This window comes from Corella eumyota, chromosome 2 (genome assembly GCF_963082875.1).
Source record: "Corella eumyota chromosome 2, kaCorEumy4.1, whole genome shotgun sequence".
In the NCBI taxonomy this organism is placed as follows: Eukaryota; Metazoa; Chordata; class Ascidiacea; order Phlebobranchia; family Corellidae; genus Corella; species Corella eumyota.
In genome coordinates, this window is record NC_137491.1 from 360677 (window position 1) to 374665 (window position 13989).

At 28.2% G+C, this 13989-nt stretch overlaps 3 protein-coding genes across 3 annotated transcripts; all 3 read right to left on the reverse strand.

The window, feature by feature from the left end:
• Window positions 1-361: 361 nt before the first annotated feature.
• LOC145743936 (kelch-like protein 28) lies at window positions 362-1156 on the reverse strand. Its single transcript, XM_082562010.1, has 3 exons — window positions 995-1156; window positions 541-690; window positions 362-445 (listed from the first exon to the last, which is right to left on the reverse strand). Exons 1-3 carry the CDS (start codon window positions 1148-1150, stop codon window positions 362-364), a joined length of 390 nt encoding a protein of 129 aa, XP_082418136.1. The 5' UTR covers window positions 1151-1156.
• A 1311-nt stretch (window positions 1157-2467) lies between these two features.
• Window positions 2468-4260, reverse strand: LOC145741784 (uncharacterized). The gene is made up of 5 exons (XM_082559436.1): window positions 4086-4260; window positions 3718-3861; window positions 3001-3162; window positions 2702-2855; window positions 2468-2634 (listed from the first exon to the last, which is right to left on the reverse strand). The coding sequence occupies exons 1-5, from the start codon at window positions 4204-4206 to the stop codon at window positions 2529-2531; spliced, it is 687 nt and encodes a 228-aa protein (XP_082415562.1). The 5' UTR covers window positions 4207-4260; the 3' UTR covers window positions 2468-2528.
• A 5749-nt stretch (window positions 4261-10009) lies between these two features.
• LOC145744069 (kelch-like protein 25) lies at window positions 10010-13860 on the reverse strand. Its single transcript, XM_082562166.1, has 12 exons — window positions 13799-13860; window positions 13646-13727; window positions 13334-13418; window positions 12928-13145; window positions 12485-12634; window positions 12293-12371; window positions 11986-12077; window positions 11631-11811; window positions 11316-11462; window positions 10598-10756; window positions 10301-10451; window positions 10010-10233 (listed from the first exon to the last, which is right to left on the reverse strand). Exons 1-12 carry the CDS (start codon window positions 13858-13860, stop codon window positions 10122-10124), a joined length of 1518 nt encoding a protein of 505 aa, XP_082418292.1. The 3' UTR covers window positions 10010-10121.
• Between the last annotated feature and the right edge of the window lie 129 nt (window positions 13861-13989).

A 13989-nucleotide genomic window follows, 5' to 3' on the forward strand; every position in this document is an offset into this window, starting at 1 on the left:
ATAATTTTAGTTTATAAATTTCCAAATACAAACAAATTTAAAAAAGTGTAAATTAAACATCATATTTTAAACCAAAATGTTTAAACACTGAAACATTTAGATTTTAAAATAAAAAAAAATAACTTACTGGCATCTGAGTCCATTGTTTTGTAACAGTATCAAATAAAACAACATTTTTTTTATTGGGGAAATCCCCTCACATTACAAGTAACTTTGTTGGAACAGCAGCTACAAAAATAAAATCACTGTGTTTAAAAAGTAAAATATTATTTAAACAAAAATGTTTCTATTTTCTATTTGAATGTTATTATTATTATTAAAATAAATTAAAATCATTTAAGTTAATTTTAAAAACATAATATTAACCTTTTTCTATATCAGGAACAAACTTAACGGTAGCGGAAATAATTAAATGAGAACATTCCAATGAATTCATAATCAAACCCTAAAATAAAAATAACTTTTAAAACAACTTAATCAACCTTAAAATGCTGATTATTTAATATTTATTTTATTTTAATTATAAATAATTTAACTGACCTCTTTCATAACAACTTGTTGTAGAAATTCTCTGTCTAATTTAAGAAGATCAAGAGATTGAAACAATTGGTTAACATGTTTCTGTCGTTCATTGCTGTCATGTTTTATCCAATTTATCATCGCATTGTAAACTATCTGCTCAGATGAAACCTGTGTTTAAAAATGTTTAAAATAATTTTAACAGGTTGAATTTAATCTTGTCTAAAATAGTATGAGTATTTATTTAAAAAATACTTATCATTGAAAATGGCTTTTCTAAAAAAATAAATAATGTAGAGAAAGTAAAAAGGTAGTTCCATAAAAAAATATTTTGAATATAAATAGTTCTAGTGCAATACTTTGTTTCAGGAGCAAATTAAAATAATATTTGTACAAGATTAATTTGGCAATTTAAAAAAAAATTTTATAAACTTTTGAAAGCCGTGTCTTCTGAACATAGTAAAACTTATATTACCTTCTTTTCTTTCAGTTTTAGAATAGAAAGCAAATCTTCGAAACAAAGTTTAATAAATTCTTGCTTTAATGCAACTTTTTCAAAATTCTTAGCAATCATTTTCTGGGCTCCTTGCTTTAAGTTTTCAAGGTTGTATCTTTGAGAATAAGCCAGCATGGTTAAACAATTCTCAACATCAACAATGGTTTGCACAAATTCTCCACAAAACTTTCGAAGTTCTAAATTTAAAATGTTGTCTCATTCTTAAGTTAAATGAGAATAATATTTAAATAAAATTAATAATAATAATTATGACAAAACATTAAATATATAAAAAAGATTTAAATAACTTAAATATAATTTAACTTTTAACAAAAATTTACATGCTACCCTATTGTTATTGAAATTTTATTAATTTTACTGTTGATTTGTAGATAATTTGCAGCTTCCATAATTTCAAAGACATTGTCTTCGGTTATCAGGATTTTTGCAGTGTAGGCATAATCTAAAATAAGTTCCATAATTTCCGAGCTTATTCCTTGGATCTTTACAATGGGATTGTATTTCTCTCTCATCTGTAAAAACATACAGTTGACTGAAACGACAATTTTATTGTTTTGGTAAGACCACCATTTTAGATTTAAAAAAGCTTACATTTTTAAAACAGCCACTTTATTAATTTTGTTTATAAAACACATTCTATTAATCTTAAACAATTGTAAAATATTTGAATACAAAAAATTTCTTTTACCTCAGTTGTAAACATTGTTTTAAAGAAAACACAAAAAAATGCGAGAATGTTTTTGTGAGCGGAATGCTTCTTTGTTCCATCGTTGATTGTAACATCACAAAACTCTTTGTCTTCATTCCTATCTCTAAAATAAAACATTAAATAAATATTTAGTTTTAAAATAATAAATCAACCAACAGTATATCAATAACAAACCTGTTTAACTCTTCAAATATTTCATTAATGTGGTCACCCTCAAATTGTTGACTTCGCACCATTTTTAAACAAATTTAAACAACATTAACAACAAACCTAAAACCTTGAAAGAAAAATGTAATTAGTAAAACTATAGTGATTAGAAAATGCATAAAAGTAATTAAAATTTAATTACAAGCACAAATATCATCAAAATCATCAAAAAAATAATTTTCAATGCAAAGTTATGAAAAATAAAAATAAATGTATTTTAACTAAAAATTAATTAAAAAAAGCATTAAAAAGTTTAAAATATAATTTTCAATTATTTAAATTAAAAATCTTAATTTGAATCATAGAATAAAAACAATTGTTTTACATATTACTAGTTTTAAAAACAAAATACTCAATAATTACTTAGACATAACCAAATTAATAAACAAAACAATTAATAAATAACTGAAAAAAATCTTATCATACATTTTATTAGAATTTTAAAATTTAAAATAATTTTTAAAAACGCCAATAATAAAGTTAAATCTTTAATAAAGTGTTATCACTACTTGTATTGTTACTGTGTAAAGTTAATTAAATAACAAGTTGTGACATCATAAACAGAATAATATGTTATTAAACAACAACCGTTGTAGCATAAGATATTTCTCTTTTTGTTTCAGCAATGATTGTCCACTTGTTGTTCGTGGGATCAAATACTTCAATGGAATTAACTGGACTCCTAAATAATAAAACAATAAACCAGAGTTTAATAAATTATAACGAACTAAATATTTAGTTTAACTTACCCTTTATCCTTGCCCCCAACAACATAAATCTTGCCATCTACAACTGAGGCACAGTGACCATATCGAGCCTTGTTCAGTGGTGCAATATCTGACCAGGTATCTGTGAAAATGTTGTATTCGATCACCGATGAAACAGCACCATTTTGATATCCACCTTAATTAAGTTATAAAAATTAGTTAACTTATATGTTATAAAACTTTAAACACAAAAGAATCACTTTAACATTGTAAATTGTTTTTATAGAGTTATACTAATTATGTTACTAGATAAAAATTACATGCAAAATACAAATACTTACCGATAACAAATATGTGATCATCCAAAACTACAGCTGCATGAGCATTTATACTATATTTCATTAGAGAAATAAGAGACCACTTTTGTTCATCAAAATCAAAACATTCTGATGAACTTAATCTTCCATCTTCATCATTATATCCCCCGATTGCAAACAATTTACCTAAACAAATCAATTAAAACAAAATATATAATTACAAACCAAATTAAACTAATAAAAATTTAATACATAAAAATGTTGTCTAGAAATTTTAATAATTTGTTTTTAATATTTTTAAACTTATATTATTAAACTAAACTTTTTTTAAAAAAAAAATTAACCAATAATTAAATAATTTTTTCTTTACATTTTAATTTGTTTTGTGAAAACATTAAATTAAATTTATTCAATTAAAAAACAATTTGTTTAAAGACACAAACAATATAGCAGAATGGTCACTAGTGATGTCATAATGAGCTAGTTTTATGAATTAAAATTTAGATGTCACTCAAAGTTGCAGCAAAAATAATTAAATTATTTAAATTATTTGCTTAATTATCAATCTTAATTTAATCTTAAGACCAAGTTATTTTTGACTCAAACAAAGTTAAATTTTTGTAACACTGCTTAATGATTAAATTTTTTTTAAACTTATCGTTGTATTAAAACACCTTTTTTAATTATTGAGTAAACTATATTAAAACATTTATTAATACAATAAAACCTTAACTTGTTTACCTCTTGCAGCAAGTAATGCATGTTGTTGTCGTGGAACAATCATGTCAGGAATATTTCCTCTTTTATTTGTTCTCACATCCAAGAATTCCACACTTGATAAAGTTTTATTATTTTGACCCATTCCTCCAGTTGTGTAAATACAATCTACAACATTTATAAACTGAACAGATTGTTTTTTTATTTTATTATAATCTTGTCATATGTAAAACATTTAGAAACTACTTAGATTGGTTTGCAGTTTAAATAATAACTGTGCTTTAAAGTAAAAATAAGGTAAAATCTTAACGTTTAAACAATAATAACTAAAGTGCAAATTGCAGTTATACCAACAAACCCAATAAAGCAAACAATAAAGTGAATAAACAAACCATTTATGACAGCTGATGATGCAACCCACCGAGCTTGTTTCATTGGAGGTTCAACTTTCCATTGTGAATCTACCTCATCTAACTTTAAACTCTCAACAGAAGATTTACCCTCCCCTCCCATGATGAAAACTTGATTGTTGACAACAGCAGATGAAGCTCCCCACCTATTTTCATTTAATTCCTAAAAAAAACTTTCTCTAGATACTAATCTCAATATAAGTGTATTGATCTTGGATGTTTAACTCTATATTTTTAAAATACAAATCTAGAAAAAAATAAATTTTAAATTTTATAGCAATAGTTATGCATTATACATTATTAAATTATAGCATACTGTTAATATAATTTTATCAAAGCCAACTTACTGGCATCTGAGTCCATTGTTTTGTAACAGTGTCAAACAAAACAGCATCTTCATTGTACCCTTCTCCTCCCACTATAAGCAACTTTGTTGGAACTACGATTATATTAAAAATGTTTAAAATCAAATTTGCTTTGTAACTCAAACAATAAAATATTCAATTATAAATGTTTTTATTTCGAAAACTATTTGATAAATAACATTTTCACATAAAATAAAATAAACAAATTTATTTTTAAAATTCAAATGTTAAATTAATTAAAAATAATTTGCTATCTTTCACCTTTTACTTTCTGTGGGGCAAAATTAACCAAAACTGAGATAAGTATTTGATTACATTCAAACGATTTCATAATTAATTCCTAAAAACAAAAATAAGTCAATTTTCAGATATGTATAATAAATAAAATGATTGTTGCAAAGTTGGTATGCTGTTTAAGTAACAATTGCTACAATCTTTTTATTATTTAACTGACCTCTTTCATAACAACTTGTTGTAGAAATTCTCTGTCGAATTTAAGAAGATCAAGAGATTGAAACAATTGGTTGACATGTTTCTGTCGTTCATTGCTGTCGTGTTTTATCCAATTTATCATCGCATTGTAAACTATCTGCTCAGATGAAACCTGGGTTAAAAATGTTTAAAATAATTTAAACAGGTTAAATTTAATCTTGTCTAAGATAGTATGAGTATTTATTTAGAAAATACTTATCAATGAAAATGGATTTTCTAAAAAAAAATTAATGTAAAGAAATTTAAAAGGTAGTTCCATAGAAAAATATTTTGAATATAAATAGTTCTAGTGCAATACTTTGTTTCAGGAGCAAATTAAAATAACATTTGTACAAAATTAATTCGGTCCTACTAAAATACGTCCGGGAGGCCCGGGGGGCCCGGGTAGGCCCGGGTAGGCCCAGGGTATGTGCGGGAAGCCCGGGGTGAGTCCAAGAGCTTCGGTGGTATTTATTTAAGTCCCATGGTGTTTATAGGAGGCCCGGGCTATTAATATAAGTCCAGATCAGTTTATACGAGTTTATATGAGGCCCGGGAGTGTTTAAATAAGGCCCGGGGTGTTTTATACGTGTTTTTATGGGGCCCAGGGTGTTAAAAAGTGGCGCGGGGTGTTTTATCAAGGCCCGGGGCATTTTATCAAGTTTATATGAGGCCCGGGGTGTTTATATTAGGCCCGAGGTATTTTATACAAGTTTAAGATACGGGGTGTTTATATGAGCCCCGGGGTGTTTATATGAGCAGGGGGTGTTTATGTGAGGCCTGAGGCATTTTACCGAGTTTATTTGAGGCCCGGGGTGTTTATATGAGGCCCGGGGTGTTTATATGAGGCCCGGGTGTTTAAATAAGGCCAGGGGTGTTTAAATAAGGCCCGGGGTGTTTAAATAAGACCCGGGGTGTTTAAATAAGGCCCGGGGTGTTTTATATGAGTTTTTATGAGACCCGGGGTGTTTAAATGAGGCCCGAGGTGTTTTATACAAATTTTTATGAGGCCCGAGATGTTCAAATGAGGCCTGGGGTCTTTTATATGAGTTTTTATGAGGCCCGGGGTGTTAAAATGAGGGCAGGGGTGTTTTATACAAGTTTATGTGAAACCCGGGGTGTTTATATGAGGCCCGGGGTGTTTATATGAGGCCCGGGGTGTTTATATGAGGCCCGGGGTGTTTATATTAGGCCCGGGGTGTTTAAATAAGGCTCGGGGTGTTTAAATAAGGCCAGGGGTGTTTAAATAAGGCCCGGGGTCTTTTATATGAGTTTTTATGAGGCCCGGGGTGTTAAAATAAGGGCAGAGGTGTTTTATACAAGTTTATGTGAGGCCCGGGGTGTTTATATGAGGCCCAGGGTCTTTTATATGAGTTTTTATGAGGCCCGGGGTGTTAAAATAAGGGCAGAGGTGTTTTATACAAGTTTATGTGAGGCCCGGGGTGGTTATATGAGGCCCGGGGTGTTTATATGAGGCCCGGGGTGTTTATATGAGGCCCGGGGTGTTTATATTAGGCCCGGGGTGTTTAAATAAGGCTCGGGGTGTTTAAATAAGGCCCGGGGTGTTTAAATAAGGCCCGGGGTCTTTTATACAAATTTTTATGAGACCCGAGATGTTTAAATGAGGCCCGGGTTCTTTTATATGAGTTTTTATGAGGCCCGGGGTGTTAAAATAAGGGCAGAGGTGTTTTATACAAGTTTATGTGAGGCCCTGGGTGTTTATATGAGGCCCGAGGCATTTTACCGGGTTTATATGAGGCCCGGGGTGTTTATATTAGGCCCGAGGTGTTTATATGAGGCCAGAGGCGTTTTACCGAGTTTATATGAGGCCCGGGGTGTTTAAATAAGGCCCGGGGTGTTTTATACAAGTTTTTATGAGACCCGGGGTGTTTAAATGAGACCCGAGGTGTTTCATACAAATTTTTATGAGGCCCGAGATGTTCAAATGATGCCCGGGGTCTTTTATATGAGTTTTTATAATGCCCGGGGTGTTAAAATGAGGGCAGGGGTGTTTTATACGAGATTATATAATCCCCGGGGTGTTTTATACGAGTTTTTATAAGGCCCGGGATATTTTATACGAATTTTTATGAGGCCCGGGGTGTTAAAATGAGGGCAGGGGTGTTTTATACGAGTTTTTATAAGGCCCGGGTTATTTTATACGAATTTTTATGAGGCCCGGGGTGTTTTATACGAATTTTTATGAGGCCCAAGGTGTTGATATGGCGGCCGGGGTTTTAATATAAGGCCCGGGGTGTTTTAGATAAGTTTATATAAAGGCCCGCGTTTATATAAGGCTCTAGTTGTTTGTTTTAACATCGAAAAAAATTTCAATTTTCAACTTTTATTGAATTAAATCGACCATCGAATTTTTTTTTGTCAACAAACTTTATGCATAAAATATATAGGCTATTAAAAGCAACAAATTACCATATTTTCAATATTGTATAAAAAAACCACAGAAAAAGAGTTAAACAATAGACCTGAAAAAACTATTTTAGCAAGTTTGTCGTTTTTCCGTTAACACAACATTTTTGTGTCGTTTTTTTTTCTTCTAGTAACGTGTTCTGAAAAAATCTCGCAATAATACAAACCTTATATGGCACACTTTACATGTAAAAACTACAATTCTACTTTTAATTAGCTGATAATTTTATTACGTGATTTATTGCTATACATGTGTTATTTGTCCAATTTCAGAATTTGACTGTAAATTTAATTTGCAAGCCTTTAAGTTGCGCCAATAATATAAGCGAAATATCAAAGACATTTTGGAATCTTATTAAGATTTTTAAGTTTTTTTTACAAATAGTGCAATACTTTGTGTTATAGGATGTTCTTTTTTAATAAAGCAGGCCTCATATTAACACATCGGGCTTTATATAAAAACCCCGGGCTCCATATAAACACCCCGGGCCTCATATATACACCCAGGACCTTATATAAACTTGTATAAAACACCCCGGGCCTCATATAAACACCCCGGGATTCATATAAGCACTCCAGGCCCCATAAAAACACTCCGGGCTTCATATAAACACTCCGGGCCTCATATATACACCCAAGGCCTTATATATACACCCAGGTCCTCATATAAACTTGCATAAAGCACCCAGGCCTCATTTAAAACTGTATAGAACACCTCGGGCCGTACATAAACACCCCGGGCCTTATTCAAACACCCGGGCCCCATATAAACTCGATAAAACGCCTCGGGCTTTGTATAAAAGACCCCGGGGCTTATTTTAACACCCCGGGCCTTATAAAAACACGTATAAATCTCCATGGGCCTCATTTAATCACCCCGAGTCTCATAAAATCTTGTATAAAACACTTCACTCCCTATTTAAACGCCCCCGGACCGCATAAAAACTCGTATAAACCGATCTGGATTTATATTAATAGCCCGGGCATTATATAAACACCCAGAAACTTAAATAAATACCACCGAAGCTCTTGGACTGACCCTGCGCCTTCAGCACATACCCCGGGCCTCCCAGGCGTATTTTAGTACGACCCAATTAATTTGGCAATTTAAAAAAAAAATTTCATAAACTTTTGAAAGCCGTGTTTTCTGAACATAGTAAAACTTATATTACCTTCTTTTCTTTTAATCTTAGAATAAAAAGCAAATCCTCGTAACAAAGTTTAATAAATTCTTGCTTTGATGCAACTTTTTCAAAATTCTTGGCAATTATTTTCTGGGCTTCTTGCTTTAAGTTTTCAAGGTTGTATCTTTGAGAATAAGCCAGCATGGTTAAACAATTCTCAACATCAACAATGGTTTGCACAAATTCTCCACAAAACTTTCGAAGTTCTAAATTTAAAATGTTGTCTCATTCTTAAGTTAAATGAGAATAATATTTAAATAAAATTAATAATAATAATTATGAAAAAACATCAAATATATCAAAAAAATTTAAATAACTTAAATATAATTTAACTTTTAAAAAAAATGTTTTACATGTTACCCTATTGTTATTAAAATTTTAATAATTTTACTGTTAATCTGTAGATAATTTGCAGCTTCCATAATTTCAAAGACATTTTCTTCAGTTATCACGATTTTTGCAGTGTAGGCATAATCTAAAATAAGTTCCATAATTTCCGAGCTTATTCCTTGGATCTTTACAATGGGATTGTATTTCTCTCTCATCTGTAAAAACATAAAGTTGACTGAAAAGACAATATTATTGTATTGGCAAGACCACCATTTTACATTTGAAAATGCTACCATTTTTTTACAGCCATTTTACAAATTTAAAGTAGAACCACATTAAATAAATTTAAACAATTGCAAAATTTTTATGAAAAAGTAGTTTTTTAAATGTTTTTACCTCAGTTGTAAACATTGTTTTAAAGAAAACACAAAAAAATGCGAGAATGTTTTTGTGAGCAGAATGCTTCTTTGTTCCATCGTTGATTGTAACATCACAAAACTCTTTGTCTCCATTCCTATCTCTAAAATAAAACATTAAATAAATATTTAGTTTTAAAATAATAAATCAACCAACAGTATATCAATAACAAACCTGTTTAACTCTTCAAATATTTCATTAATGTGGTCACCCTCAAATTGTTGACTTCGCACCATTTTTAAACAAATTTAAACAACATTAACAACAAACCTAAAACCTTGAAACAAAAATGTAATTAGTAAAACTATAGTGATAAGAAAATGTATTAAAGTAATTAAAATTTAATTAAAAGCACAAATATCATCAAAAATAAAATTTTCAATGCAAAGTTATGAAAAATAAAAATAAATGTATTTTAACTAAAAATTAATTAAAAAAAGCATTAAAAAGTTTAAAACATAATTTCCAATTATTTAAATTAAATTAAAAATCTTAATTTGAATCATAGAATAAAAACAATTGTTTTACATATTACTAGTTTTAAAAACAAAATACTCAATAATTACTTAGGCATAAACAAATTTAAAAAACAAAACAATTAATAAATAACAAACATAAAAATTAAAAATATTTGCCTTATTAAAATACCTTTACTGAAAAAAATCTTATCATAAATTATATTAAAATTTTAAAATTTAAAATAATTTTTAAAAGCACCAATAATAAAGTTAAATCTTTAATAAAGTGTTATTACTACTTGTATTGTTACTGTGTAAAGGTAATTAAATAACAAGTTGTGACATCATAAACAGAATAATATGTTATTAAACAACAACCATTGTAGCATCAGATATTTTCCTTTTTGTTTCAGCAATGATTGTCCACTTATGGTTCGTGGGATCAAACACTTCAATGGAATTAACTAGATCCTCAAACCTAAATAATAAAACAATAAACCAGAGTTTGATAAATTAATACAAACTAAATATTTAGTTTAGCTTACCTATGCACGCCCCCAACAACATAAATCTTGCCATCTACAACTGAGGCACAGTGACCATATCGAGCCTCGTTCATTGGTGCAACTTCTGACCAGGTATCTGTGGAAATGTTGTATTTGATCACTGATGAAACTGCACCATTTTGATATCCACCTTAATTAAGTTATAAAAATTAGGTAACTTATATGTTATAAAACTTTTAACACAAAAGAATCACTTTAACATTGTAAATTGTTTTTATAAAGTTATACTTATTATGTTACTAGATAAAAATTACATACAAAATAACAAATACTTACCGATAACAAATATGTGATCATCCAAAACTACAGCTGCATGGCTATATATACCATATTTCCTTGGAGCAATAAGAGACCACTTTTGTTCATCAAAATCAAAACATTCTGAAGAACATAATTTTCCATTATTATTAAATCCCCCGATTGCAAACAATTTGCCTGAACAAATCAATTAAAACAAAATATATATTTACAAACCAAATTAAACTTATGAAAATATAATACTTAAAAAATGTTGTCTAGAAATTTCAATAATTTGTTTTTAATATTTTTAAAACAGATATTATTAAACTAAACTTTTTTTTTTAAATTAACCAATAATTAAATAATTTTTTCTTTACATTTTAATTTGTTTTGTAAAAACATTAAATTAAATTTATTCAATTAAAAAACAATTTGTTTAAAGACATAAACAATATAGCAGAATGGTTACTAGTGATGTCATAATGAGCTAGTTTTATGAATTAAAATTTAGATGTCACTCAAAGTTGCAGCAAAAATAATCAAATTATTTAAATTATTTGCTTAATTATCAATCTTAATTTAATCTTAAGACCAAGTTATTTTTGACCCAACAGAGTTAAATTTTTGTAACACTGCTTAATGATTAAATTTTTTTTAAATATTTTTTAAACTTATCGTTGTATTAAAACACCATTTTTATTATTTTGTAAACTATCTAACATTTATAAATACAATAAAACATTAATTTGTTTACCTCTTGCAGCAAGTAATGCATGGTTTCTTCGTGGAACAATCATGTCAGGAATATTTCCTCTTATATTTGTCCTCACATCCAAGAATTCCCCACTTGATAAAGTTATATAACTTTTACCTCGGCCTCCTCCAGTTGTGTAAATACAATCTACGACAATTATAAATTACTTAGATTGTTTGTTTTTTTTTATTTTAATTATAATTTTGCCATATATAATACAATTGAAATCTTGAAGAATTTAATATTTTTAATTAAGGTGATGATTACAAGAAAAATACAACCCAATTGGTCAAATATTAAAATTAATAAACCGACCATTTATGACAGCTGATGATGCAAACCGCCGAGCTTTTTTCATTGGACTTTCATTTCTCCATTGTGAATCTACTTTATTCAACTTTAAACTCTCAACAGAAGATTTACCCTCCCTACCCATGATGAAAACTTGTTTGTTAACAACAGCAGATGAAGCTTCACACCGTTTTTCATTTAATTCCTTAAATTTGATAAAAGTTTATAAATATCCAAATGTAAACAAATTAAACTTGAACGATTGTAAATTAAACAACATATTTTAAACCGTATAAATTTTAAACATTGAACTATTTTGATTCTAAAAAATTTTAATGAGAAATTAAAAGAATATAAAAAAACTTAAAAATAAACTTACTGGCATTTGCGTCCATTGTTTTGTAACAGTGTCAAACAAAACGACATCTTTACCATGATCAGCTCCTCCCATTATCAGTAACTTTGTTGGAACTTCAAAAAAAGGTTTAAAATAAAATTTGCTTCGTAAGTAAATTGATAAAATATTTAATTTTAAATGTTTTTACATAAAAAATTATTAACATACACAAACTATGATTTAATTTAAAAATTTTTAAATAAATAACACTTTCACATTAAATAAAATGAATAAATTGTTTTTAAAATTCAAACGTTAAATTAATTATAAATAATTTGCTGTCTTTCACCTTTTACTTTTTGTGGGGCAAAATTAACCAAAGCTGAGATAAGTATTTGATTACATTCAAACGATTTCATAATTAATTCCTAAAAACAAAAATAAGTCAATTTTCAGTTATGTATAATAAATAAAATGATTGTCACAAAGTTGGTATGCTGTTTAAGTAACAACTGCTACAACTTTTTATAATTTAACTGACCTCTTTCATAATAACTTGTTGTAGAAATTCTCTGTCAAATTTAAGAAGATCAAGAGATTGAAACAATTGGTTGACACATCTCTGTCGTTCATTGCTGTCATGTTTTATCCAATTTATCCTCGCATTGTAATCTATCTGCTCAGATGAAACCTGTGTTTAAAAATGTTTAAAATAATTTAAACAGGTTGAATTTAATCTTGTCTAAGATAGTATGAGTATTTATTTAGAAAATACTTATCAATAAAAAAGAGATTTTCTAGAATAAAATTTAATGTAAAGAAGTTAAAAATGTAGTTCCATAAAAAAATATTTTGACTATAAATAGTTTTAGAGCAATTTTTTGTTCCAGGGAACACATTAAAATAATATTTGTACCAAGGTTAATTTGGCAATTTAAAAAAAAAAATTTTTAAGTGTTCTAAACATAGTAAAACTTATATTACCTCCTTTTCTTTCAGTTTTAGAATAGAAAGCAAATCCTCGAAACAAAGTTTAATAAATTCTTGCTTTGATGCAACTTTTTCAAAATTCTTGGCAATTATTTTCTGGGCTCCTAGCTTTAAGTTTTTAAGGTTGTATCTTTGAGAATAAGCCAGCATGGTTAAACAATTCTCAACATCAACAATGGTTTGCACAAATTCTCCACAAAACTTTCGAAGTTCTAAAATTAAAATGTTGTCTCATTCTTAAGTTAAATGAGAATAATATTTAAATAAAATTAATAATAATAATTATGACAAAACATTAAATATATAAAAAAGATTTAAATAACTTAAATATAATGTAATTATTCACTTTTAACAAAAATTTACATGCTACCCTATCGTTATTAAATTTTAATAATTTTACTGTTAATCTGTAGATAATTTGCAGCTTCCATAATTTCCGAGCTTATTCCTTGGATCTTTACAATGGGATTGTATTTCTCTCTCATCTGTAAAAACATAAAGTGGACTGAAAAGACAAAATTATTGTATTGGCAAGACCACCATTTTACATTTGAAAATGCTACCATTTTTTTACAACCATTTTACAAATTTGAAGTAGAACCATATTAAATAAATTTAAACAATTGCAAAATTTTTACGAATAAGTAGTTTTTAAAAGGTTTTTTTTTACCTCAGTTGTAAACATAGTTTTAAAGAAAACACAAAAAAATGCGAGAATGTTTTTGTGAGCGGAATGCTTCTTTGTTCCATCGTTAATTGTTACATCACAAAACTCTTTGTCTTCATTCCTATCTCTAAAATAAAACATTAAATAAATATTTAGTTTTAAAATAATAAATCAACCAACAGTATATCAATAACAAACCTGTTTAACTCTTCAAATATTTCATTAATGTGGTCACCCTCAAATTGTTGACTTCGCACCATTTTTAAACAAATTTAAACAACACTAACAACAAACTTAAAACCTTGAAACAAAATTGTAATTAGTAAAAGTACAGTAATTAGAAAATGCATAAAAAATATTAAAATTTAATTAAAAGCACAAAATGTTAA